The 25,860-nt window shown below is 47.7% G+C and overlaps 2 protein-coding genes across 8 annotated transcripts in view; one reads left to right on the top strand and one right to left on the bottom strand.

Moving 5' to 3' along the window:
- Positions 1 to 16,469, bottom strand: part of GIT2 (GIT ArfGAP 2) — a 59,637-nt gene extending 43,168 nt beyond the window's left edge. For 3 of the 7 annotated variants that reach the window (XM_036741999.1, XM_036742000.1, XM_036741995.1), the window contains exon 1: positions 6,114 to 6,244. In XM_036741999.1, the coding sequence (XP_036597894.1) occupies positions 6,114 to 6,165 (52 nt within the window). In that variant the 5' untranslated portion in view covers positions 6,166 to 6,244. Of the gene's footprint in view, positions 1 to 6,113; positions 6,296 to 16,210 lie in introns of those variants that run through there. The other 4 variants (XM_036741998.1, XM_036741996.1, XM_036741994.1 and 1 more) reach the window with 4 other exon arrangements.
- A 694-nt stretch (positions 16,470 to 17,163) lies between these two features.
- The window catches only part of ANKRD13A (ankyrin repeat domain 13A), a 32,619-nt gene continuing 23,922 nt past the window's right edge, over positions 17,164 to 25,860 (top strand). Inside the window, exon 1 of the mRNA XM_036741993.1 lies at positions 17,164 to 17,348. Within this exon, the coding sequence (XP_036597888.1) occupies positions 17,250 to 17,348 (99 nt within the window). The 5' untranslated portion in view covers positions 17,164 to 17,249. The remainder of the gene's footprint in view (positions 17,349 to 25,860) is intronic.

Below are 25,860 nucleotides of genomic sequence, written 5' to 3'. Positions count from 1 at the left end.
CATTATCACTAGAAAGAGTCCCAGATTGGAAGTAAACACTTAGTGATAATACGAAAACTCTAAAGGGCAGAAGCTGGGACAGAAAGTCACCCTTTGGCTTAGTTAAAAACAGGGAAGCATTGAACCTGTATGGCTCTCTCAAGTTATCTGAATATTAACCAAAAGTTAAGAGTAGTGGGAAACTGATTTTTTTCTCCAGATGTTGACAGTTATCAACTAGCATCTGATCTACAAGGAAAAAAAACAGCTGACTTTTTAAAATTACTTTTTTCTAATTAATCAAAGGGCACCTCTTCTCACTCCCACCATTATCTCCCAGTGAAAAAACAACAAAAATGAAACCTCGTAACAAATTCATAGTCAAGCAACAGATTCCCGAATTGGCTATGGCCAAAAAATACATCCCTGCCTTCATCTTCACCATCGAGAGGTGTAAAGCATGTTTCCTGAGTCCTGGCATCATGGCTGGTCCCTGTGTCAATCAGAGTACTGAAGTCTTTCAAAGTTGTTTGTCTTTACAACACTGTTGTCATCGAATAAAACGTTCTCTTCACTCTGCATCAGTTCATCCAAGTCTTCTCAGGCTTCTCTAAAAGCATCCACTTCCTCATTTCTTATAGCACACCAGTATTCTATCACCTTCACCTTCACAGCTGTTCCCCAAAGAATGGTTATCCCCTTCAGTTTCCAATTTTTTGCCACCACAAAAAGAGCTGCTCTCAAGAGTTCTGTACATGAGGGTCCTCTTACTGTTCCTCTGATCTTTTTGAGGCACAGACATGGAAGTGGTAGCACTGAGTCAAAGGGCAAGGTTCAGCTTAATGATTTGGGGGGGGGGGCCCAGTTCCAAACTGCTTTTCAGAATGGTCAGACCAATTCAAAACAGCAGCTCATTTTTAAACAAATCATTTCTCCTGCCAGATGGGCCCATACACACATATTTAGGGGTTCCAGGAAGGGACAGCAGAGAACTGAAGTATCTTTATTCCACCACAATCCAGAAGAAAAGAGCACCATCTATAGGAATACTGTAAATCAAAATGCGTACAACTCCAGCCGGGTCTGTTTAGCACATGCCAGTGTGATGAAAACCCAAGTGACCACGAGGACCACAAGGCAGACCAGGAAACAAAGTCAAGTTTGTCCCATTAGATGCAAGAGGATAAATCTCAGAGGGGTTGTCAAGTCACTTAATTAAGCAAGAATGAGGTAGGTAATTGGAACAAAGTCCCAACTCAAATCCTACCTCCTACAGGAAGCCTTCCCACCCCCCTTAATTCCAGGGCCTTCCACCTTCCCTCTGTGTATCCTGTATAGAGCTTGCTTAGTGTACCTTTGTTTGCACGTTGTCTCCCTCTTTCGACCGTAAGCTCCTTGAAGCAGGGATGGTCTTTTGCTTCTTTTTATACCCCCAACACTTAGCACAGTGCCTGGCACACAGCAGGTGCTTAATAAATGTTTAACGATTTATTAGAACTCCAAAATACTAAAATCTGTCCAAAGACTGGGGATCATGGCTAAATGGTTACCTATATGGCTAATCCCCCAAATGTCTGAAACAATCCTGGCTATTATACTTGCCAAGCGTAAGAGACCAGGAGTCCCGAGGTTCAGTGACTGTATGCAAAGACAGCTGCACCGTAGGACTAACAGCAGGCCCACAGTGGCAGGTATGCAGTGACCTGTCTGTACAAACCATGCACCCCTCATTTCAGCACCCAGAGCTTCAGATACTGCAGTATCATCTACCAAGAAGGAACAGAAAACACTAGAGATAATTTGGAAAGGAAGGGCAATCAAAGGGCTAAGCCGGGGTGGGGAACCTGCAGCCTGGAGGCCACATGTAAAAGGCCCCACTTGAGGACCTAGAGGACCACATGTGAAGGATTGCACTTGAGGACCAGAATGCCACATGTGGCCTCCAGGCCACAGGTTCCCCACCCCTGGTTAAGTCATTAACAGGCACGAGGCAGGGTCTCTACGGGGAGTTCTTTCAACAGGTGAAACTTGAGTTACTCCTCGAAAATAAGATTAAACTGCAGCCACCAAAAGTCTTCCTGTGAGCAGGGAAAGAAACCCAGCTCTCCAGGTCCACAAGTTCACTGCACATTTCAAGGTATTCTTAGTATATACTCAAAACAGGAAGGAAGTGACTCAAGGCCCTGCAGATGAGGCCTACAGCAGCAACGACAGTGAGATCCTGGGTGTGAGGAGGCTTTGAGGAGCACAAAGTGCCCCAGAAGGACAAGGCCGCATCTGCACCCGTCCTGGGACCAGGCGAGAGATTTTTCTTTGGCCAGAAATCTTCTGGGGAGTCAAAAAAGACTGATCCAAACAAAGGGGAGAGATGGGCCCAAGACAGCTCTGAATCCCACATCAGTCCGGTCCGAATGAAAGGAGAGACGGGCAATGGGGAAAGCTGAACTCAGAGAATCATCATTTCGGTCAATAAAGATATCCTCGATCAGATGCGTTTCCTGGGCCCAATCTCATTTATTCTTGCAACAGCCGTTTTTAAAACTTGGCCTCTCCTTCCCTCCCTCTCTTCAAAGGGAAGGATAACCCTGCTTGTCCTATGCATGCACTCACACTGCCACATGAGGTTTTAGTTAACTCAGGCCAAGCTTCAAAATGACAAGAATGAAGTTCTAAAAATGGATGCCACACAAAATCCTTACTTTGGGGAGGGCTGGGCTCAGGAGGCCACCATGAGTCCCCTCCTGCCTTGGGAAGGCAGTAAGGATTGTAAATCACAAAGGCGGATGCAGCCACTTCTCTATGCGACATCAAATGGAAGATGACTTGAATTCCACACTGCACATTTTCCTCATGGATAGGAGTGTTCCAGCCCTCTCCAAAGAAAGGACCAGAGGGGGACGGCTGACAGAGACGCCAACGAGGAGGCCTCGGTGAACAATCAGATCAGGGTTCAAATTCTGACTGGACCACTTCCTACCCTATGAAACGTCCATCAAATTATTTAGCCTCTTGGGGCCTTTCTTTTTTTTTGGGGGGGGGGGGACACTTTATCTTATATCCCCTCCAAATTTAAATCCTATTATTCCTATGATCCCATTTCACTGCATCTATCAATGGGGTCAATTAACCAGTCAACGAGAACCTACTAGAAGTTAAGATGGAGACGAAAGGCAGAGTCCCTCCGCTTTGTGAACCTCCACTGCATCGGGGGAGATGATGCATGTATATGTGTATGTGCACACACATACACAAACAAGCATGTGTGCAGACAGACAGAGGTACTTTTATCCATCCGTCCATATGACTACAACATAAGTAGAAACTAAACGAGATTGACACAGAAGGTGGTGCTTGGAGTGAGTGATGAAGGGTTTCTCTGGGGCCTGGGGAAGGAGAGAAGGCATCCTGGACATGGGGGACCAGCCACGCTGACCTGAACACCAAGAACAGGGAATGGAGCACCACAGGAGGCTGGCAAGGTGGGCCAATGGGAGCACACAGGCCAGTGGGGAAGTTTCAGAAGCCAAACTGAGTTTAATTTTATCCTCGAGGCAGCAGAGAGCCCCCGGAGCCTACGGAGCAGGGAATCACAGAATTAAACCTGTACTTTAGGCTGGAGAATCAGAAATGCCAAGATTTGGCCACTAACTGGATACAACCAGTGAGGGTGAGGAGCTTTGTACCTAAAGGACCAATAACTTTGAAAGAAGCAGAGACACTTGTGCCTAAGAAAGGTCGGCTCCAGGATCGAGACTGAGTTGTCTGGACAGGCTGAGCTGGAGATCCCGTAATGAAATGTCCCAGAGGCAGGAGGAGAGGTGGCCCTGGGGCTGTCTGGACAGATCTGGGAGTCATGTGCATCAGGATGATAATGGGAGCGGATGAGATCACCAAGGCAGAAAGAGGGCCAGGCCAGAGCCTGGGAGAAGATCCACGCTTAGGGGATGAGGGATGGACAAGGGGCCAGAGAGACTGAGGATGGGCAGGCAGGGAGGAGAAGCAGAAGAAATGTCAAAGAGGGCAGGGAGGTCAGGGTTATCAAATGCTGCCTGAGAAAAGACCATCAGATTTGGTGATCCAGAGATAACTGATAGCATTTCATCTGAGTGATTCGGTCAGAAGCTAGGTGCAAGGGGACAAGGGATGAGGGAGGAGGAGGTGGAAGCAACCACCAGAGACAGTTTTTTCCTAGGAGTTTGGCTCAGAAAGTGAGGAGAGAGACAGGTTGACCTAGTGAATGAAAATGTTGAGTATAGCTAACTTATTTAAGGGCAGTGAATAGAGCACCTGGCCTGCAATCGGTTAGATGAATCTTCCCGAATTCAGATGTGGCCTCAGGCACTTACTAGTTGTGTGACCCTGGGTAAGTCATTTCACCCTGTCTGCCTCAGTTTCCTCAGCTGTAAAACAGGCTGGAGAAGGAAATGGCAAACCACTCCAATATCTCTGCCAAGAAAACCCAAATGAGGTCACGAGAAATCAGTCACAACTGAAAAACAACTGAATGACAAGAAACTTACTTGAAAATAAACAGGTGACCCTCATATAGTGATGAATGGAAAACCCAACTACCTTTAAGAAGAACCTCACAAGTCCAGAAGGCAATGACAGCTAACAAACTAATAAATACAAAACACACCTAAAAAAAATAAATTCTCCTAACTGATGAAAGAGCCTGTCTTTTCTCTCCTGTCCATCTGGTGGGCTCAGAGCACCAAGGAGGTAAACTACCCCCCGTGCCAGGCGACCCTAAGATGCCCAAGCTGGATCAGACCCATTCGAGAAGTGATGAAGTCACTTTCCCAGAGAATGCCAGACCTCAGGATCCCTGCCTGGCACCCAGCACCAGGCCTGGCACTGGCAGGCTTTGTAAAATTTGTTGATTCACTGGAGACGGTGTGAAAGAAGCCCTGGCACCTGGATTCAAATTCCAGGACTAAGACACTCCTTGGGGCAAGGGACCTCAGTTTTCTCATCTGTGAAATGGGGCTGATAACACCCGGGCAGCCCACCTGACCGTTGAGGGAATGACAACAAAGAAAACAGGCCCCTCCTGCCTCTCCCCAGCTCCTGCTGCCCGGGCAGGACCTCCAGCACCAAAGGCCAGGTGCTTCCTCGGTGGCCCTCGTGTCCCCCCTTGTAAAAGGGGCTGAACCGAGGGATCTCTGAGGTTCCTGGCAGCCGCTTCCTCATCAGCCCAGTGAGGGACTGGAGACCGACACCTGGAATGAGGAGGGGGCTGGAGGTGGCAGGAGTGCTCCCCCTTCTTCTCTAGACTCCTGGGGCGTCTGGGGAGGCCGAGACCCCTTCTTAGGACATTGCTAACCACTGAAGGAAATGCTGCATCTCAGTTAAGAGGGGACTGAAAATAAACGTTCATAGATTCTCTGATGGGGTCCCCAGACCCCAGCTTAGGCACCGCCAAAACAGTCCCTAAGGTCTCTTCCCTTGTAGAGTGGGGACTCAGTCTGAATGACCTCCCTGCTCCCTCCTGACTCAGTTTCCCCTCTGCACCGAGGGCGGGGAGCCAGACCAGATATCCCCAGCCGCTCAGGGTGGGGGTGCCGGAGCCGATGACCAGCCCCCCCCCCCAACCCCGCCCTCCACTTCCCTCTGGCTCCGCCGGACACTGGTTCCCTCCGCTGCAGGGGCGGGGCCCGCGCCTCTCGCCTCTTCAGCCTCAGTTTCCTCCTCCTGCTCTATCCACATCTGCGCTCGCTTTCTAGGTCCCTCGGCTCTGGGCCTGGCATATAGTAGGCGCTTAATAAGTGCTCGATGACTTACCCAGGCCTCCGAACCTCGGAGTCCTCTGCATAAGACGGGGGATGGACTGAGCAGCCTCCTTCGCCCCTCCCAGCTCTAGCTCCGAGGCTCTGTCATCCCTCCCCCTCCGGTCCTCAGTTTCCCCCTCGGCGGTCAGTCCCTCCAGTCCCCTCGGCCTCGCGGATTCTGCCCCGGCCAGGCTGGGGCGCGGACGCCCGGGTCCCCCCCGCTGACACCTGCCGCGGGCCCCGCCCGGGCCGGGCCCAGTCCCCCCGCTCGTTTCCCGCCTCCCCGCGGCTGCCCCGGGGGGAGTCTCCTGACGGGCCGGAGGCGGCGCCCCCAGCCCAGCCCGCTCGGCGCCGTTCACTCACCGGGGCCGCTGCAGTCGGCGCACACCTCGCTGCTCCGCAGCCGCTTCGACATGGCTCCCGCTTCGGGCGCCCCGACAGCAGCGGCGGCGGCGCTTCCGCTCCGACGGCTCCGCTCCCGGCAGCGCTGGCAGCCCCGCGGCAGCGGCGGCGGCGGCGGCACCTCCCCCTCGGCAGCGCGCAGGCGCAGCGCGCAGGCGCTCCGACTCCGCCGCCCCGCCCGAAGGCGGGGCTCCCATCACGTGGCCGGAAGCGGCGCTCGGCCGTCCGGCGCCATCTTGGGTAAGGGCAGGGCGGCCGCCACGCCCTTTCCCGGCTCCTTCACGGGGATTCCAGAAATGTCAGAGCTGCTGCGGCCTCCAAGAAACACCGAAATGGAGGAGGCAGCAGCTTGCGACGCCCAAGAAACCCTTTCCAGTCCTCAGAAATAGCTGCTGTAATGGAAGGAACTCGGGTTGGGAGGCAAAAGGCCCGGGTTCGAATCCTGCCCCTCATGCTGAGTGCCTGCATCCCTTTTGGTCCAGTCACTTCACTTCCCTGGCCTCAGTTTCCTTATTTGTAAAAGGGGGCACTTGAGTTAAAGGACCTATTGAGGCCCCTTCCAGGTTCAAATCCATGATCGCAGGAATGCCTAACAACCCCTGCGGTATTGGGCAAGTTAATTTAATTCAATAAACACTTATTAAGGACCTACTATGTGCCAGGCAGTGTGCTAAGCTCTGGGGATACCAAAAGAGGCAAAAGACAGTGTCTGCCCTCAAGGAGCTTACAGTCTAACGGGGCAGACAAGCAAACAAAGCCGTACAAAGCAAGCTCTATGTAGGCAGCAGAGAGGTTAAGTGACTTGCCCAAGGTCACACAGCAGCTAAGTATCTGAGGCTGGGACCTCCTTTGGGGTTAGCTCAGTGCTGGAAGGCTTGTACTTCTGAGTGCATGATCCCCTCCTTGGGTCCTTGGTCCTGTGATGGCACCAAGTGGAAGGAGGAGTGCCTCTGCCTGGAAGAACATCTCCATCTCCATCTCTCTCTCTCTCTCTTTCTCTCTCTCTTTTTCTCTTTTAAAGGGAGAGATGACTTCTCTCTTGGAAACATTGCATGAAATCTCTCTCTGGGCTGTTCCTGGAGGTTCTTCCTCCCAGTGCCTCTGGCAGCGACTGCCACATGGCACCTGGACCCTGTGCTGAGCAGAGTCCAGACCTTGAGGCCCTGCCAGTGGTGGTCCAGAGATAGAGGGTTTAGCAGCCTGAGAGAAGACCTCATGCGCTCTGGAGGTTCAGCCCTGAGTGCCAGCTGTCCCATGGACACAATGACCCCAGCAGGGAGGATGAACCCCAGCCCTGGCCTGGCTTCTCGGGTGCCATGGACCTTCAGGGAGTTGTGGAGACAGGGCAGAGCCAAGGGGAAGCAGGATGAAGGCCCAGTCACCAGTCTGATCACATGTGCACTGCTTAAAGGATCAACTTCCTAGAAGAGTAGCATAGGGGACAAGTTACCACCTCGTGTTTTATGTCTTTGTTAACACGTGCTTACAGAACTTGGGTGTTTTGAACATCCCTTTTGTAGTGGACTGAATAATGAGCTGTCCTAGAAACAAGATCTACTTTGTTCATGCAGAACCCTTGTAGACGGTGTCCTTGCTGACCCCTTTGGGGAGAGCTGAGGTCCGAGTCAAACCTCAGCTCTGATCGCTCTCCAGAGGTTACCAAGTGTGAGCAGGAAAAAGAACTTGACTCTCCTCTTTAGCAGAAAAACTTCCTGGGACTAAGGCCTGGGCTTCAGGCCCCTTAGCTGGGGTAGCTGAGCACCCTGGCTCTGGGGGCCCAGTAGCAGTCTGGTGCTAGTATGACTTAGGATGAAAGTCTCCAAGAGTTAGTTACCAAGTGTTACACAGCTAGTCTCCCAGAGAGTCTGAGCTTCAATCTTCCCCATTCTATCACTAGCTCTGTATGTGCTGGTTAGCAAGAGTAATGACGGTAACCAACATTTATATAGTGCTTATTACATAATATATAATATATACTGCTTACTACATAATAACTAACATTTATATAGTGCTTATTACATAATATATAATATATACTGCTTACTACATAATAACTAACATTTATATAGTGCTTATTCTATAATATATAATATATACTGCTTACTACATAATAACTAACATTTATATAGTGCTTATTACATAATATATAATATATACTGCTTACTACATAATAACTAACATTTATATAGTGTTTATTACATATTATATAATATATGCATAACATATTTGTAGTGCTTATTACTACTATTAGCATAGCACTTACTCTATATTATATATTATGACATTGTATATTTATAACACTTATTACATAATGATTACTAACATTTATATACTGGTTACTATATATGTTATAATATATTTATAGAGCTTGCTATATATTATACATTTATAGTGCTTACTATTACTAATAACTAACATTTATATTGTGTTTAATACATATGTATTTATAGTGCTTACTATATATCATATATTATATGTTTGTAGTGTTTACTACTAATAATAACTGACATACAGTAACTCACTACATATTATATAACATTATATGTTAATAGTGATAACTTTTATGTAGTGCTTACTATATATTGTATATTATGACATATTCATAGTACTTACTATATAATAACAATCTATAATAACATCTATATAGAATTTACTATGTATTATATGATAGTACTATACAATAACTAACATTTCTATAGTTTATTATATATTTCTATATTTATAGTACTTACTGTATAACTAACATTTGTACAGTGTTTACTAGATATTTATATTATATATGTATAGTACTTACTATATAACAATGACTAATGTTTACATATTCCTTATGATATAATGTTACATAGTATATATTTATATTGCTTACTATATAATAATAATAACTAATATTACATAGTGCTTACTGTGTGCCAGACACCGTGCTGAGCACTTTACAAATATCATCTCATTTGATCTTCACAACAACCCTGGGAGGTAATCTATTTATTATCCCCATTTTACAGATGAGGAACTGAGGCAGACAGGTTTAGCAACTGGCCCTGGGTCACACAGGAACAAGGCAAGGAATTCTTTCTCTCAATCAACTCAATTTGTTTCAATTGCTTCTTCCACTGTATTTCTTATCATGAATTACAGAATCGATTTGAGGGTGCATTTTAATATTATTTGCCCCAGGCGCCAAAACTATTAGGTCTCTTCCATTTCACATAGGAGGAGGCCGCATCGTGTCAGAATCAAGCACTTAGTAATGTCAGGCACCTCAGAGTTCGTCTGATCCGACCCCTTCCGCAGAAGAGGAAATAGAAGCCTGGAGATGGGAAGGCTTGTCCCCATGATCGTGCAGGGGGGTAAGTGGCAGAGCTGGGGTAGGATCCCTCGAGCTCTGATTCCCCATTCCTTGAGAGAATCAGACAATCTTGAGGACAGGGACCATAAAGGCCCTCTCTTCTAATCCCTTCATTTTGCTGGAAGCTGAGGGTCAGAGGGGAATTGATGTGAAGGTCACAGAAGAAAAGGAGAGAGATGTGAAGAGAATAAGCATTTATATAGTAACTACTATGTGCCAGGCGCTGTGTTAAGCGCTTTTTACAAATCATATTACCTCATTTGATCCTCACAACAAACCCAAGAGGGAGGTACTATTATTATTATCCCCATTTTACAGTTGGGGAAACTGAAGCAGACAAGTGAAATGACTTGCCCAGGGTGACATAACCAGTAAGTGTCGTAGGTCAAATTTGAACTCCTGTCTTCCTGACTCCAACCTTGTACTCTTAAATAGCACCACCTAGCTGCCCCACTTTAAGATGCTACTTTCTACCTAACACCCAGGTGACATAGTAGATAGAGACCTGGGCCTGGAGTCAGGAAGACCTGTGTCCCTGGGCAAGTTACTTGACCTCAGTCCTGCCTCCCTGAGGCCTGCCTCAGCTTCCTTAACTGTAAAATGTGGATAATAACAGCACCTAATTTATAGGGTTTCCTCAACTTCCTTATAGGGGCAGCTAGGTGGTGTAGTAGGTGGAGCGCTGGGTTTGGAATCAGGGAGACTCATCTTCATGAGTTCAAATCCGGCCTCAGGCACATACCAGCTGTGTGACTCTGGGCAAGTCCCTTCACCTTGTTTGCCTCAGTTTTCTAATATGGGCTGGAGAAGAAAAGGGAAAACCACTCCAGTATCTTTGCCAAGAAAACCGCAAATGGGATCACGGAGAGTTGGACACAATTGAAAAACAACCAAACAACTATAGGGTTGGTGTGAGGGCCAAATGATATAATATTTGTAAAGCACTACCCATAGTGCCTGAAGGAAATCCCTTCTTTTTTCCTCTCTTTCTTTCTACCTCCCTTCTATCCTTCCTTCTTCTTTCCTCCCTTCTTTCCTTCATCTTTCCCTCCCTCCCTCCTTCCTTCCTTTCTCCTTCCCTTCCCTCCCTCCTTCCTTCCTCATTCCCTCCCTCCTTCCTTCCTCCCTCCCTCCCTCCTTCCTCTCCCTCCTTCCTCCTCCCTCCTTCCTTTCTCCTTCCGTCCCTTCCTTCCATTATTCCTTCCTCCCTCCCCTCCATTATTCCTTCCTCCCTTCCCTCCCTCTTTCCTTCCTCCCTCCTTCCTTCCTCCCTTCCTCTTTCCTTCCTCCCTCCCTTCCTCCCTCCCTCTTTCATTCCTCCCTCCCTCTTTTCTTCCTCCCTTCCTACCTCCCTCCCTCCTTCCCTCCCTCCTTCCTTCCTCCTTCCCTCCCTTCCTTCCATTATTCCTTCCTCCCTTCCCTCCCTCTTTCCTCCCTCCCTCCTTCCCTTCCTCCCTCCCTCCTTCCTTCTTCCCTCTCTTCCTCCCTCCCTCTTTCCTTCCTCCCTCCCTCCCTCCCTCCCTACTTCCCTCCCTCCTTCCTTCCTTCCTTCCTCCTCACAGATCAGTATGAAGATCATTAAATTAGTCACAGGGAAATAAGATGATGAATAGGAAGGTTTAGGATTGTATTCTTTAGCAGTGACCAGCAGCCTTTATAAGACTGAAATGACTGAATATTTCTTAAATCAATGCTCATCTCCAAGGTTTGGGGAAAGGCCCCGGGTTTGCAGGCAGAGGATCTGGGTTCAGATCTACCACCTAGAGATCTTTGGCAAATCAGTTAATCCTTCTGGGCCTCAGTTTTCTCTTCTATATCTTGATGGGGCTGAGATGGTCTTTGAACTTCAGAGATCCATGATTTTGTTATATGGATTGACAATTCCTCCAAGCTGAAGAGGATCCAATATTCTTTCCACTGGTCCAAGCTGCCTCTTACTCTAATCTAAAATTTGAACCTTTTCTGGGCCCAAGGAGAAAGAACACTGTACTCTCTCCCTTTTCAATAAGGGGCCTATCTATTCTAGACCCACTCACATGCACAGTCTGAACTGGGTTCAATTTGGTGGGAAGCCTGACCCCAGAACAGAAAAATCAAACAGATTTTTTTTTCTCAAATTCTTTGGTTCATTATATCCCCCATTTCCACCCTAGTTCCATAGGGAAAAATTACTTAGAACATAGGTGTAGAGTCTCTCCAAAGGGTAAAGTAGAAACTTATTCAATGCACAATGTAAATCAGATATGGGACAGGTATTTATTTGCTGTCCACAAAACGCTCTCACCAGCACACTTTGACAGAAACTGAAACAAGCAGCAGTAATAACCACCGTTACACGCTCCCAGGAAGCGGAGCCTTAAAACATGCAGCACTTTGTGGGACCATTGAAGAGGCATTGTCACATTTCACCTTGGCTCTGCACTGTCCAAACAACTCTCTTTAGGTCCACATCTTCTGGTAAACCAGGCCAATGGCTGAGCTCCTTCTCCTTTCTGATGTAGAACCTCCTTCTGCTGCTGGTCAGTTCTGACTAGGGACCCTGGAGCTCCAAATCTTTGGGATCCACAAAACTACCTGGAAGACACATTCATCCCAGGACCATTGTTCAGTCCCCTGTATCTGGGAAAGAGTAAACACTGCAGACTCACACCAGCCTGGGTGAGACAGGTTTTTTAGTTGCCAAGTGCTCAAGGTTTGAGGTTTCGATTCGGCTGGGAGAAAGGGCAGCACTACTGACCGCACAGAAAATGGACAAAAGAAGAGAATCACGCCCCCTTTTAAAGGTCCACTGATATAGGGGGTACAGTGTTACAGCCCTGGGCCTGGAGTCGGGAAGACCTGAGTTCAAATCTAGCCTGAGATACTTGTTAGCTGTATGACCCCACACAAATCACTTAACCGCCACTTGCCTCAGTTTCCTCATCTGTAAAATGGGGATAATAAAAGTAGCTATCTCTCAGGGTTGTTATGAGGATCAAATGAGAAAATAATTGTAAAGCACAATGCCTGGCACATAGTAGATGTTACATAAATTTTAGTTATTATGATCATTCTTATTCATCAGCTGTTCCTGCTTCATGGCCACGAAGGGAATGCTACATCATCTCCAGAGTGCTCAAGTCTTCCATCATTGATTGAGTCATACTTGGCCGGCCGAAAGCAGCCTCTTTGTCCTCAAAGATCTGGAGCTGAAACAGTTAGTGCACATGGTTGGCAGAGAGCAGACAGAGCGTTTCAGCGTGGTCAGTGCTGCAGTTAGACTCACAACATGGCAGAGCTGGAAGGGGCCTTGGGGACCTGACCGAGGCTTCCTTTTGCTCGCTCCCTGATGAGTGCCTGCCCAGCTTGCAGACCTCCTAGGATGGGAAAGCCACCGCCTCTTGAGGCAGCGCATCCCCCTTGGGGACAGCACTAATTGTTAGCAAATTTTTCCTGATATCAAGGCTAAATTTGGCCATGGACCCCAGGCTTCTGGTTCTGCCCTCACAGGAGCCAAAGAAAACAAAACTGATTCTTCCTTCGAGTCACGGCCCTTCGAATATTTGAAGACACCTTTCAGTGGGGAGAGTGGCCAGCCCTGGAGTTAGGAACACCTGAGTTCAAATTTGGTCTCAGACACTTAGTAGCTATGTGACCCTGCGCAAGTGACTTTACCCTGTTTGCCTCAGTTTCCTCATCTGTCAAATGAGCTAGAGAAGGAAATGGCAAACCATCCCAGTATCTTTGCCAAGAAAACCCCCAAACGGGGTCATAAAGAGTTGGACATGACTCGAAAATGACTGAACAAAAATTTCTTGAATATTTCTTTTCTTTTCTAAGCTAACTTCAACCAATCCTTATATAATATATGGGTACATGTCATATATCCCTAGAAGAAAGGAAGCTCCTTAAGGGGAGGAACTGCTTTGTCTTTGTATCTGCAGTGCCCAACACAATGTCTGGTTACATAATAACAGCCAACTGATTAATTGATTACTAACAAGTTGTGTCTCCCCAGTAAACATCTCTTTGTTCCAGGAATTTTCTCTGGTTGTCCCCCAGGCCGAAAACGTTCTCCCTCCTCCAATCTGACTGCTGATCTCTCTGGCTTTCTTTTGAGTCTTGGCTAAAATACTACATTCTACAGAAAGACTTTCCTAACACCTCTTGAGGGCCATGTCCAGTCACCCTGGTGAATATCAGGCCACTGGACCCAGATGGCTCCGGAGGAGAAAGTGGGGCTGGTGACCTTGCGCAGCCCTGCCTCGCTTAAATCCAATTCACTTGCATGCCTTGGCATCACCTCTCAGATACCACGGTCCTCTTCAAGAACAAAAGACAAACAACAACAACAACCCAACCCCTCTTAATTCTAGCGCTTTCCCTCTGTTAATTATTTGCTATTTACCCTCTAAAAATAGAGGATGAATTATTTCCTACTTATCTTTTACATAACTTGCTTTGTATATATTTGTTTTCAAATTGTCTCCTCTGTTAAATTCTTTTTTTTTTTCTTCTTTCCTCGGCAGTCAGGGTTAAGTGATTTACCCAGGGTCACACAGCTAGTAAGTATCTAAGGCCACGTTTGAACTCAGGCCCTCAGGACTTCAGGGTCAGTGCTTTATCCATTTCACCACCTAGCTGTCCCTCTTCCATTAGATTGTGAACTCCTTGAGGACAGGGACTGCCTTTTATTCTTGTATTCTTAGGGCTTAGCACAGTGCTTGGCACATAGTAGGCACTTAATAAATGTCTATTGATTAATTTTGATTGATAGACTGGAAATTCTTTGGAGTCAAGGACTCTTCCAGTTTTTGTCTTATATCCCCAGCCCATAACAAAGTGCCTGGCACATAACAAATGCTTAATAAATGCTTATTGACTGACTGATAGGCTGACTCTATATCCCCTCCCCCCCCCCCCCCCCAGTAAGGAGGCATCAAGCCTCAGCTTGAAGACCTCCAGAGAGGGGGAATCCACCCTGTCTAGGGGCAGCCCAGACCACTTTGTGACACCCTAGTGTAAGTTTTTTCTATCGGTACCACCAGGTCATATCGAAAGAGGACTTAAGTGTAACCTAACCTTTACAATTGCATCCATGTTTAATGCTTGGACATTTTCTTCCCTATGGCCTGTACGAATGTATGTATGCATTGTGATGAATTAAGCTTAACATTTTTCAGATAAAACTCAAAGCCTTCAGACCTTGCCTTGGAACACAATTACCTTCTCTGAGTCAAGGCCATCTATCGTACTATGGTGCATCCCACTCTGGCGGCCAGGAGGCAAATTAACCAGGGGTTGTCTGGATAACAAGATACAGTGCTGTATTTGGAGTTCAGATATTGCCTTCGACATAGGCTACCCGTGTCAGGCAGGTGACTCAGTTTCCTCGTCTGTGAACTGTTTTGAGACTCAAATGAGTTCACGTGTACAGGATACTTTGAAAGCTTTAAGGGGTCGTGTAAATGTCAGTTATTATGATTGGTTTCCAAGTATTGAGGCGCTGCTCAGGGAAACATAATGGCTTCTGGATCTGTTGTGTGGAGAATAGATTACAGCAGGATTCCCAACCAGCTGTTGTGTCTAGAGCTGAAGCAGGGAAGGCAGAAGGAATGCTTTATGAATACATCTGAAAACAGCAGCAAAGAGCATAGCGTGGTTAATTGTGGGCAGCTGGGAAACAACAGCCACAGACAGGCTAGTCTGATGAGCAGCTGCAATTTAATTCCGATCAATTTTCCGTCAAAGAAAGCCAGATGAAAAACAATGTTGTGTTCTCCAAAATGGTTGTAATGGAAAGCCAAGGGGGGAGAGGAACATTCATGAAAACTTGGCATTTTTGGAGTTCCAGATCTGTGTTCAAACATGGGATCTTCTACATTTTAGCCAGTTTCTGGGGCAGCTAGGTGGCACAGTGTATGATAGGGTGCCTCATCTGTGGTCATCTTCATGGTTCAAATCTGGCCTCAGATACTTAATAGCTGTGTGACCCTGGGCAAGTCATTTAACCCTATTTGCCTCAGTTTCCTTTTCTGTAAAATTAGGTGGAGAAGGAAATGGCAAACCAGTATCTGGGCCAAGACCCTCCCCTCCCCCGCATTAAACAACAACAATAAAAAGTCAACTGTCATCCCCTCACAACTAAACAACAACAGGGTCCATTTCCCACCAAACAAGTCACTTTTCATCCCCTCAGGACTAAACAAAAAAACCTCAATTTCCATTCCCTCTGGACTGAACAACAAACAGTCCACTTCCTTCCAAGCAAAACTAAACAACAACTACAAGTCAATTTCTATTTCTTCCCTGACTAAACAAGAAGTCAATTCTACCCTCCCGCCCCGCCCCCACAACAAAAAAGTCAATTTCCATCCCTTCTGGACTAAACAACAAGAAGTCAATTTCCACGGGAAAAGGTTAGGCTCTTTAGCCTGTGAGTCAGATGGCTGTGCCTCGAGTCTCTCCCCTCTCCGATTCATGCTGTACTCAGTCATCAAAGTTTTCCTAGAACACAAGTCTGATCATGTCATCCTCTCCCCCTACCCCATAAACTTCAATGGCTCCCTATTGCTTTTGGAGGATGTAATACAAAACGCTCTGTTTGGCATTCAAAGCCCTTCACAATCTTCCCCTTCCTACCTTTCTGGTCTTCTTACACCTTACTTCCCCACATGTACTCTTGGATCCAGTGAGACTGGTCTTCTCCCCTCATTTCAACCCCCTGCCTTACCTGGCTTCCTTTAAGTCCCAACTACAATTCCACCTTCTACCGGAAGCCTTTTCCAAGACCTCTTAATTCCGGTGCTTTCTTCCTTTCAACGATTTCCTATTTATCCTGTACATAGCTTGCTTTGTACATATTTGTTTCCATGTTGTCTCCCTCATTAGATTGTAAACTCCTGGAGGGCAGGAACTGTGCTTATTGTATCCCCAAGGGCTCAACAAATGTTTATCAATTGATTAATTAAATGCTTGTTAATTGACTTCGGACGTGAGGAGTTAACCATCCACATCCCTAATCTAGCTTACAAGTGACTTCCCCTTTTAATTTAAAAATTTCCCCCTGTTCGTATGCAAAGAGGCTCTTAGCCAATCACAGAAGAATCCGCCCTTGCCTAATATGGCCGCCGGGGCGTCAGAAGCTGGGGCGGGGCCAAAGGTTGCTTGAATGGTTTTACCCATTTCCTCCTCCCCACACCCCTCCGATGCCGAGCCAATGGAAAAGCCCGAGTTGTGGACGAGACTAACTGGGGCTCTCGGGGCCGGGGGTGGGGTCTGGAGGCTCGAGAGAAGCCGAGTTCGGGGTTTCAGCCTCAGCGCCCAGAGGCGGGGACCGGCTACGCAGGTGTGGTTTGCGGGCCTCCTGCGCTCACCGTTGGGCGCCCGAGAGCCTGGGACGGCCCCAGTCCGCGCAGCCGCAGGCCGGGTCTCCCCCCCTCCGGCTGGCCCGGGATGGTTTGGCTCAGCCCTTCCCTGTTTGGGACAGTTCGGGCGGAGAAGTCGCGGGCGGAGCGCGCCGGCGTCGGGGCGGAGGCGAGCGGGGCGGCAAGCGGCGGAGGCCGGGGGCGGGTGGGGGCGGCTGGCGGCAGCCGAAAGCGCACCGGGGAGCCGAGGGCCGGGGGCTGGAGGCCAGGGGCCGGGGGCCAGGAGCCGGGAGTCGAGGGCCGAGGGCCGAGAGCCGGGGGCCGGGGGCCGGGAGCCGAGGGTCGGGCAAGGCCCGCCGTCCCTTTCGCCGCTCGGGGCTCCCTGGGCCCGGCGGGGGCTTCAGCATGTCCTGTGGGCGTGACGGCCCCAGCAGCAACTACCCCTTGCACGCCTTGGTCTGGAACAATGACTACCGGCAGCTGGAGAAGGAGCTGGACGGCCAGGTGAGCCTCTGGCCTCGGGGGAAACAGAGGCCCGCAGTGGGTTTGGGGTCACGAGCTGCCGGGGACTTTGATTCCAGGGACGTAGAGAGTAGCCTGTGGCCCGGAGCCAGGAGCTGCAGGGGACCCTGGATCCACAGATGTGGGGGGCAGAGTGAGCCAAGACCTAAGAGCCGCAGGGCACCCTGACTGCTTGGATCAGTCCCGGGTCAGGAGTTGCAGGGGACTTCGATCCTATTGATGCAGAAGGTGAAACTGAACCCCAGAGCAGGCTAGGTGGGGAGGCTGAGCTCACTGGCCCGGACTGGGAGAGAAAACTGAGTCCCAGAGAGTGGCGTGGGGTCAGGAGCCGCGGGGGACCCTGAAGGGCAGGAAGGTCCTATCACCGAGATAGAAGGGGTCTCCGGAACCTCCTGCTAGTTCTGTAAGTGTCGGGGGAGAGACTCCACAGAGATGTCGGGACTGAGGGCGGGAAGGGACCTTATGGGCCATGTGGGCCAAGTCCGGTCAATGGGCCTTTACCCAGTGTGCCAGGCACCGTGCTCAGTGTCGGGGATCCAAAGAAAGGCAAGAGGCGATTCCTGCCCTCGATGAGCTCATAATCTAGTGGGAGAGACCGCACACAAGCCGCTCCGGACAAACGAGCTGGAGACAGGCGGAACAGGCTAATTAGCAGAGGGAAGGCTCCGGCATTAAGAGAGATTAAGAAAGGCTTCCTGGAGAAGCTGGGAGTTAGCTGGGACTTGGAGGAAGCCGGGGGCCCGAGATGAGGAGGGGGCTGCTCCAGGCTTGGGAGACAGTACCCAGAGTGAGAGATGGGATGGTCAAGGTGGGGGAGCAGGTTAGGAAGGGCTTTGACCTTCAGGGAATTTGATTGTTGATGGCAAAGTCGATTGGGAGTCACTGGAGTTGATTGAGTAGAGGGGTTACATGGTTGGTTCTGTGCTTTAGGAAAATTACTTGGTGGCTGAATGGAGGAGGGACTGGAGTGGGGAGAGACTTGAGGCAGGCAGACCACCCCTCCCTACCCCAGCAGTAGTAGGAGTGAGGGTCTACACCAGGATGGGGGCTGGGTCTGAGGAAAGGCAGGTGTTTGTATTAGAGAGATGTTACAAAGGATAAATGTACTGGCCTTGGCAACAGATCAGCTTTAGGGGGTGAAAGAAGAGGAGTCCAGGTGACCCCTGGGCTGTGAGCCTGGGGAGCATACACAGGGGATCCTTGATGCTCAGAGGGGGTCCTCGAGAGGGTTTCCAGCTGGAAGGCTACATGTTATTGTAAAGATCTTCCTAACCATCGGAGCAGTCTGGAAAGGGGGATGAGCTAGCTGCCTCCTTCTGAAGGTCTTTCGGTGGGGGAGACTGAATTACATATCTCCCCACCTCTTTCTGTGCTGCTGTGGTTCTGGACCTTGGAGACCAGTGACATACCTGCTTCATAAATACTTTTGAGTTCATTCATTTAAAGCCCCACACTCTGTGAGTGAGGAAGCTTGCCTCCAGACCTTTGAAAGGCTTGCCCCAGTAAGACTCTGCAGGGGACTTTGATCCGTCTCTAATGCACTTACTTGACTGTCATATCTCCCTTACTTGACTGCTTTGAGGTCAGGATCTGGCTCTTAATTTCTTGTCAACTCCGGGGCCTAGCTTGATGTACTTACTTAGGGAAATGTTAATAAGCCATGTTTGTATGGCACTTTCTTCACAAGAACCCTATGTTAGGTAGGGAAGTTTTATTATCTCCATTTGATGTGGGGGGAAATCGAGCCTCAGAGATGTGAATTGACTTTCCCATGGTCACACAGCCCACACAACCCACATTCTTGGGGCTTGGGTTTGATGCTAGTGTTTTCTTTATACTGTCCCAGGCTGTCTCTCCATGAGTATTAATGAGTGTTTATTGTTTTCTTGTATTGTGTTGGCCAGTTGTAGAGCGCCAGCCTGGCACCATAGACTCTCTGGGGGTGAGCAGTTCAGATCGGGCTAAGACATTTAGCAGTACCTCTGAAGGCTGGGGCCTCTTACTATTGGTGTGAGTCACTCTTTGGGTCAGAGGCAGGTGTGCCATGGCATTAGGTGGCTCCAAGGCAGCCCTAAGATCATCAGGGAAATGCTTTGTGGGAAGCACAAATGATTTTCATTTGGTTGGCTGGAAAAATCCGCAGGCTAAGCATCACCTACTTGAGTGAAAAGTTGCTGCCAAGCACGGGCCTTCACCCTTGCCAGGAATCTGTCCACTGCAGTCCTAAGAGCCCACTGTCAAAACAGCCAGAAATCCATTGAAAACCAGGTGCCTCCCCCCCCCCCTCCAGTAACAAGGGTTGGTACTTGTTTCCTGAATCTTCTCTGCCCAGACTGGTTGAATTTCCTTGTAAGGTTCATTCCTTTTAATTAGGCCTCCAAGTCCCTGTAGAGCAGCTGAGGAGATACTTTAACACATTTCCTGTCAAGTGATTCACTAGTCCTGGACCTGCCAGCCTAATCCTGACTGGCCACCTCCTCCTGACTGGCCATTCACCTCTCTGTTTTCTGCCCAACACAGTCCATCCTTTTGGGCTTGGCTTTATTTCCAGGGCTGAATGACAGTAAACATGAATGTCTTTTAAGTGTTCAGGTAGGAGTTGGTGCACATTTTGCTAGTGGGGTCTTTTCTAGGTTAAACTCTCAGCAGAATATCATTTCTGGCTCTGTGTGTGTGTGTGGAGTGGGGAGGGGGCAGAAAGAGAGAAACAGTTGTGTGCGTGAGTGTGTGTGCGTGAGTGAGTGAGTGAGTGAGTGAGTGTGTGTGTGTGTGTGTGTGTGTGTGAAGGGAGAGAGAGATGGGCATTTGTGTTCATCTCCATGCCCATCTCTGTGTCTGTGAGCACACACACACAAAAAGAAAGTAGCCCCAGATCTAAATAAAACCTACTTGGAAGAGTCGGGGAAGCATCGTCCTGCATGTCTGCACGTTCGATCTTTGCCTGTCTCTAGCTTCTTCCTTCCGTCACTGTCTTGATGCCACTTCCTAAGACTTTTCATGTTCCTTCACCTTTTTTAGAGTATTCTTTTCCTCTTAAAATGACTTTGTACAGTGTTGTACATATTTTCTTTTTCTGAACTTAAACAGCAAATTGAATGGGCATTTGCATATATGTGGTAGAACAGAGAAGGGCAATTGTATGAAATGACGAGTCTCTTTTATGTACTGCTAGCTTTCTTTTTTAGACTTTCTTAAGATCAATCTTTGCTATACTCTGTGGCCACTCATCTGTGTAGATCTCAGAATGTCAGCATCCTGTGAAAAGAGGACTTTCATTTTGTCTTATCTTTGTGTCCATCTCGGGTACCCAGGAGTTTATGGAATAGGGACTGAATTAAATTGTAACTTGGATATATTTTAGTACTTGGCATTTTAAAATAAGCAGATCTCTTCCCAAGGGTGTATTGTATTCCCAGAATTCACTTTGGGTAAACAGTGGAATTAAGATACATTATAATTTTTTGTTAAATCATAAATGAGATGAATGAACTGGGTCGTAATTTGTAATAGAAAATGTAGTTTAGTTGAAAAATCATTTTATTTTCTTGTTGACAGTAAAATGAACTTTGTTCACTGAAAGTTCTTGCTGCCCCTTGACTTCCAATAATCATCCATGTGGTCACAGAATTCAGATTGTACATTGGATTATTTTCCTTGAGCAAATCCATTTGGAGGTAGGCAGTCAACTTTTATTAAGTACTCATTCAAAGTCAGGCATTGTGCTAAGGGTCTTTGCTACAAAGAGAGGTGAGAGGCAGTCCCTGCTCTCCCGGGCATGTAACTGTCCAATGGGGAAATAAGCGATGGTTGGGATAAATTGAGGTAACGGTAGCCGTGCCTGTGAACTAAGCTTTGTAAGCAGTGAAACTGTCTGCAGTTCTGAAAACACCTTTAGCTCTCCATTGTGGCTAGTCTTTCTGATTTCCTCCACTACATTCCTGTGGAGTGGAATTGAGGCTTGCCCAGTTGTTCTTCCTTCAGTCTTGTTGCCCAAGAGGGCAACAGAGATGGCAGAGAGGATGCTCACTTGGAAAATGCTGAAATGAGGGATCCTGGGATTAGAGAAGGGGGGGATGGTGGTGAATGTGACGTCAATGGAGAAGGGGGAAGGGGATTAGGCTTGGCCCCTCCAAGGACCCGACTAGGAGCAGGGGGCAGTTACAGGAGGGGTGGATGTAGGCGTGAGGTTTCTGAGCTCTCCTAGCCATCCAGAGTAGCCTGGGCATCCTCCTCCCTAGAGGTCTTTTGGCCCAGGCTTGGTGGCCACTTGTTGTGAAGAAGGGACACGGAAGATAAGCAGCGAAAGGCGTGTGTTTGCCAGGATGCCCTTATCATCTTGCTCACAGTTTAAGGTTTAGTAATGGCTTATTTGGAGTTGCTCTGTGGAGGTGGTGGTGGTGGTCAGTTTCTTAATTTAGAGTTTGATACTTTTCCTGGGCAAAGATTGTCTCGGTGGAAAGTACATGACTGGGTCTTACCAGCCCTCTTGAGCCCAGACTACTATGTACTGGGTACTAGGGATGCCATTCAGTAGACTAGGAGTTAACACACATGCTCATCTCTCCTCGGAAGGTGCTAAAATCAAGTCAGTAGCTTAGTTGCGTGAGCCTCAGGACACTTATCTGTAAAGTGGAGCTAGTATCATCTGTCACACCTTTCTCAGAGCTTTGTTGTGAAGATCACATGACCTTATGGATGTGAAAGGCTTTGCAAACCTTCCAGCCCTCACTCGGGAGAGCCCGGAATCCTCCCAGTCATCATCATCGATCTAGAGCTGGGAAAGACTTTAGAAATCATCATGATCTCATAGCCTGGAAGACTTGGCTGAGGCATTTACTGCCCTCTGCTTCTCATGTAAAATGAGAGGGCTGGTGGAGATTCTCTCCGAGCTCTCTTCCACATCAAGATCCTATGAGTTGAGTTGTTACATTGAGGTGGGCTTTCTGCATTTCAAGGGGTCAGAAGAGCTGGGTTTGAATCCTGGCTTCCCTTCTTTCTTGTCTGATCTTGTGCATGTCTCCGAGACTAATTTTCCCAATTTGTAAAAGGAAGGAATTGAACTAGGAAGGAAACACATTTATTAAGCACCTGCTGTGTGCCAGGGACTGTGCCAGATGCTTTATAAATCAATCCTTACAGTAACCCTGGGATGTTGGTGCTGTCAGGATCCCTGTTTCACAGTTGAGGAAACTGAGGAAGGCAGAGATGAAGTGACTCGCCGAGGGTCTTCCTGTCTCCAGGCCCTGTCCTCTGTATGCTGTGGTGCCACCTACATTGGATGATTCCTCCGTGTCTTGTTCAAGGTCATACCTTAGTAGCTCAGCGGAGACAGCAGAGCAGCCACTCTGGTGCTCATCACGACAGGCTCCTGGCTCCCCAATTATGAGGTCATGGGCATGAGCTAGTGCAGGGATGGCTTGGTTCCTGCCTTTGCTCCCATTTACTAAAAGCTTAGAATGAAGCCAAACCCTTCATTGCTGACCAGACTGCTAGCTTATGCTGTTTGGATTAACACTTCTGGAAAGTGGAGAAAAGCAAGTTATTTAAGAGACAGAGAGAGACAGAGAGAGGGAGGAGAAAGGGAAGAGACAGAGAGAGGGAGAGGAAGAGAGATATCAGAGAGAGACAGAGACAGAGGGAGGAGAAAGGGAAGAGACAGAGACAGGAGAGGGAGAGGAAGAAGGGGAGAGAGGGAGGGAGGGAGGGAGAGGTAGATATCTGAGAGAGAGAGAGAAAGAGAGAAATCAATATAAAAGTACCTCTCCTCAGTGTTAGCAGCCTTCTCCTGTGGACATTCTGAAGGCACTGGAACCTGGTTTGGGTTTCATCTGTAATCCATATGACTAGGGATTAGAGAGCCCAAAGAGATCCCGGGGAAGAAAAGGCATTATGAAATGTAACATGAGCTTCCTCTCTGATTTGTACTTGGGGCTTGATGGGTTTTCACTTGGAAGGACAGGTTACTTTGGAAAGGCACGATTTCTGTCAGCCTTGCAGTAAGACTGGATGCCTCATTTTAACATCTTGTTTATCAGAATCGCTGCTTCCCTTTGCTTTGCTCCTTCCCCAAACATGGTGGTGGCTGAAAGGATTTTACTTTGTTCCAGGAACAGCAACATGGAAAAAGTAAAAGCTTATCCACCCTAAGGGGAGGAATGCATTTCTGAGTTTCTGTGTGCCAACTTGAACCCAGAAATCTTGGCCATGTTTCCAGAGAATGACTTAAGGCCTATAGTGAAACTGTTGGAAGCCCTCAGCATTTGGTGGAGAGAGAAAGTGATGGCGGGCATCTGCCTTGAATGTTGTGAGCTTTCCATGTGGCCTTGAAGCTTAGTTGCCACAATGGAAACCATTTCTTTTCTGGTCTTTGCTAAGAGTTTATGATGAATGAGAAGTAGCCCCCTAGGTCACTTTGCTCTTGTTTGGACCGGCTTGGCTTCTTTTCTTTTTTTTAAACAGATATCACAACAGTCCACAATTTGTTATGGAAACAAATGGAAATCGATCTCCTCTTCCCAGATAGTTGTTGGCAGAGTGGCGATGTTTTACAGCTACAACCAGCAGCATTTTTGCTTCCTCTGAATTCACTTTTAGGTTGGTGTATTTGGGTGAGAGAGCACTGGGCTTGGAATCAGGAAGACTCATCTTCCTGAGTTCAAATTGAGCCTCAGAAGCTTGCTAGCCGGGTGGCCCTGGGCAAGTCACTTCACCCTGTTTGCCTCAGTTTCCTCATCTGTAAAATGAGCCAGAGAGCAAACCACTCCAGTATCTCTGCCAAGAAGACACCAAGTGGGGTCGTGAAGAATCTGACATGACTGAAATGACTGAACAGTGAAAGTTCCGGAGGCCCTCGCCCCAAAGATGAGAAGACCCTCCACTTGTGCTGTTTGCCGACCTCCAAGGAAATCAGTAGAGCCTGTGAAGATCAGTGTTGTCTGGTCTAGTCTAGGCCTGCTCAGGGGTCATTGTGTAAGAAGGGAGAAGAACTTCAGAGCAAGAACAGGTTAGTTAGCCAACATAACAGGATTGTCCGCATGAGAATCACAAAGTTGAATGTATTTGACCTTCCGATTTCTTTAGGAAGAGAAACGCTCTTTTTGCACAGCCTGAGGCTGAAATGACCAACCTGGAAGACTGGCTTAGCTGCCTGGATGAAGACCATCTACTCTGAACCATGAGGTTTCTATCCCTGAGGGATGAATTTAAGGTTAAATAGGGAACTCTCTTATGGCCAGAGGTAATGGCCAGAGGGGCAGTCCCTGAACTTGTCTGTTAGCCATGATGAAATGTGAACTGAGGCATTTTCCTATGAGAGGTGAAAATGGAAACTCTAATGCCTTCCTTAGGATAGCCTCATTATCCCAAATTGGCTGCATGTACCCATGAGTATATATGGGTAAGAACGATGGCTGGCCGATCAAAGAGAGTGAGATAGGAGGCAGAACTAGAGCTGGAAATAAATTCTTTCCTTGGGCATTTAGTACATTCCTCTCATCTGTCTTTGCCTGTGTGCGCTGGTTTAATTTGGATTCTTTGTAGATTTAGAATTTCTTTTAAAAAAAACTTGAGTATTTTGTTTTTCCCCAGTTACGTGTAAAAACAAATTTTAACATCCATTTTTAAAACTTTGAGTTCTAAATTCTCTCCCTTCCTCCCTCTCCTCCCCCCTTTGAGGAGGCAAGCATTTCGAAATAGGTTATACATGTGTAGTCATGCAAAACATTTCTATATTAGTCATGTTGTAAAAGAAAACATAGACCAAAAAAAAAAAACCACCTCAAGAAAAATAAAGTTTTAAAAAAAGTGCTTCAATCAGTATTCAGACACCATCAGTTCTTCCTCTGGGGATGGATAGCGTTCTTCATCCTAAGTCCTTCAAAGTTGTCTTGAGTCGTTGTATTTCTGAGAACAGCTAAGTCAATCACAGTCGATCATCTTACAATGTGGCTGTTACTTGGTACACAGTACATTCCACTTTCAATTGGCTCCTGGAAGCCTGTCTGGGTTTTTCGGAGAGCATCCTTCCAATCCTTTCTTAGAACACAATAGTATTCAATCATACAGATTGAGAATTTCTCCACTCTCTTGATTCTCTGTACCAGAGTTTGGTACATCAGCAGTAATATGCAATGCTCTCTGTATTACGTAGATATGTCATATATTCATGGACATCTTTGGTCAAACGCTCTTTTCACAAGCCTCAAAGGAGGCCCAGCCAGCTGTTCCCAAATGATCAGTGCTTGTCTCTCCTAGGAGAGCTTGTAGCCTTCCTGCCCTAAATAGCGCTTCCTTTGGCCTCCAATTTAACTTACAGTGGGATGGATGAGATGGGGAAGATGCAGTCCCTTGTGAAGTACGTCCATTCGTTGGTCTCTGCACAAGGATCTTCTATTCAGACAACCTGTAGCTAAGTTAATCTTGATCGACAGTCCAAGAAGACTGGGGTTCTTCACACTGTCTTCTGGGGCTATCTTCAGTATAGAAGCAGATGCCA

Source organism: Trichosurus vulpecula, chromosome 1 (assembly GCF_011100635.1).
Source record: "Trichosurus vulpecula isolate mTriVul1 chromosome 1, mTriVul1.pri, whole genome shotgun sequence".
Taxonomy (NCBI): Eukaryota; Metazoa; Chordata; class Mammalia; order Diprotodontia; family Phalangeridae; genus Trichosurus; species Trichosurus vulpecula.
Note: the sequence above shows the minus strand (reverse complement) of the source record. Positions and strands in the feature narration are given on the sequence as shown.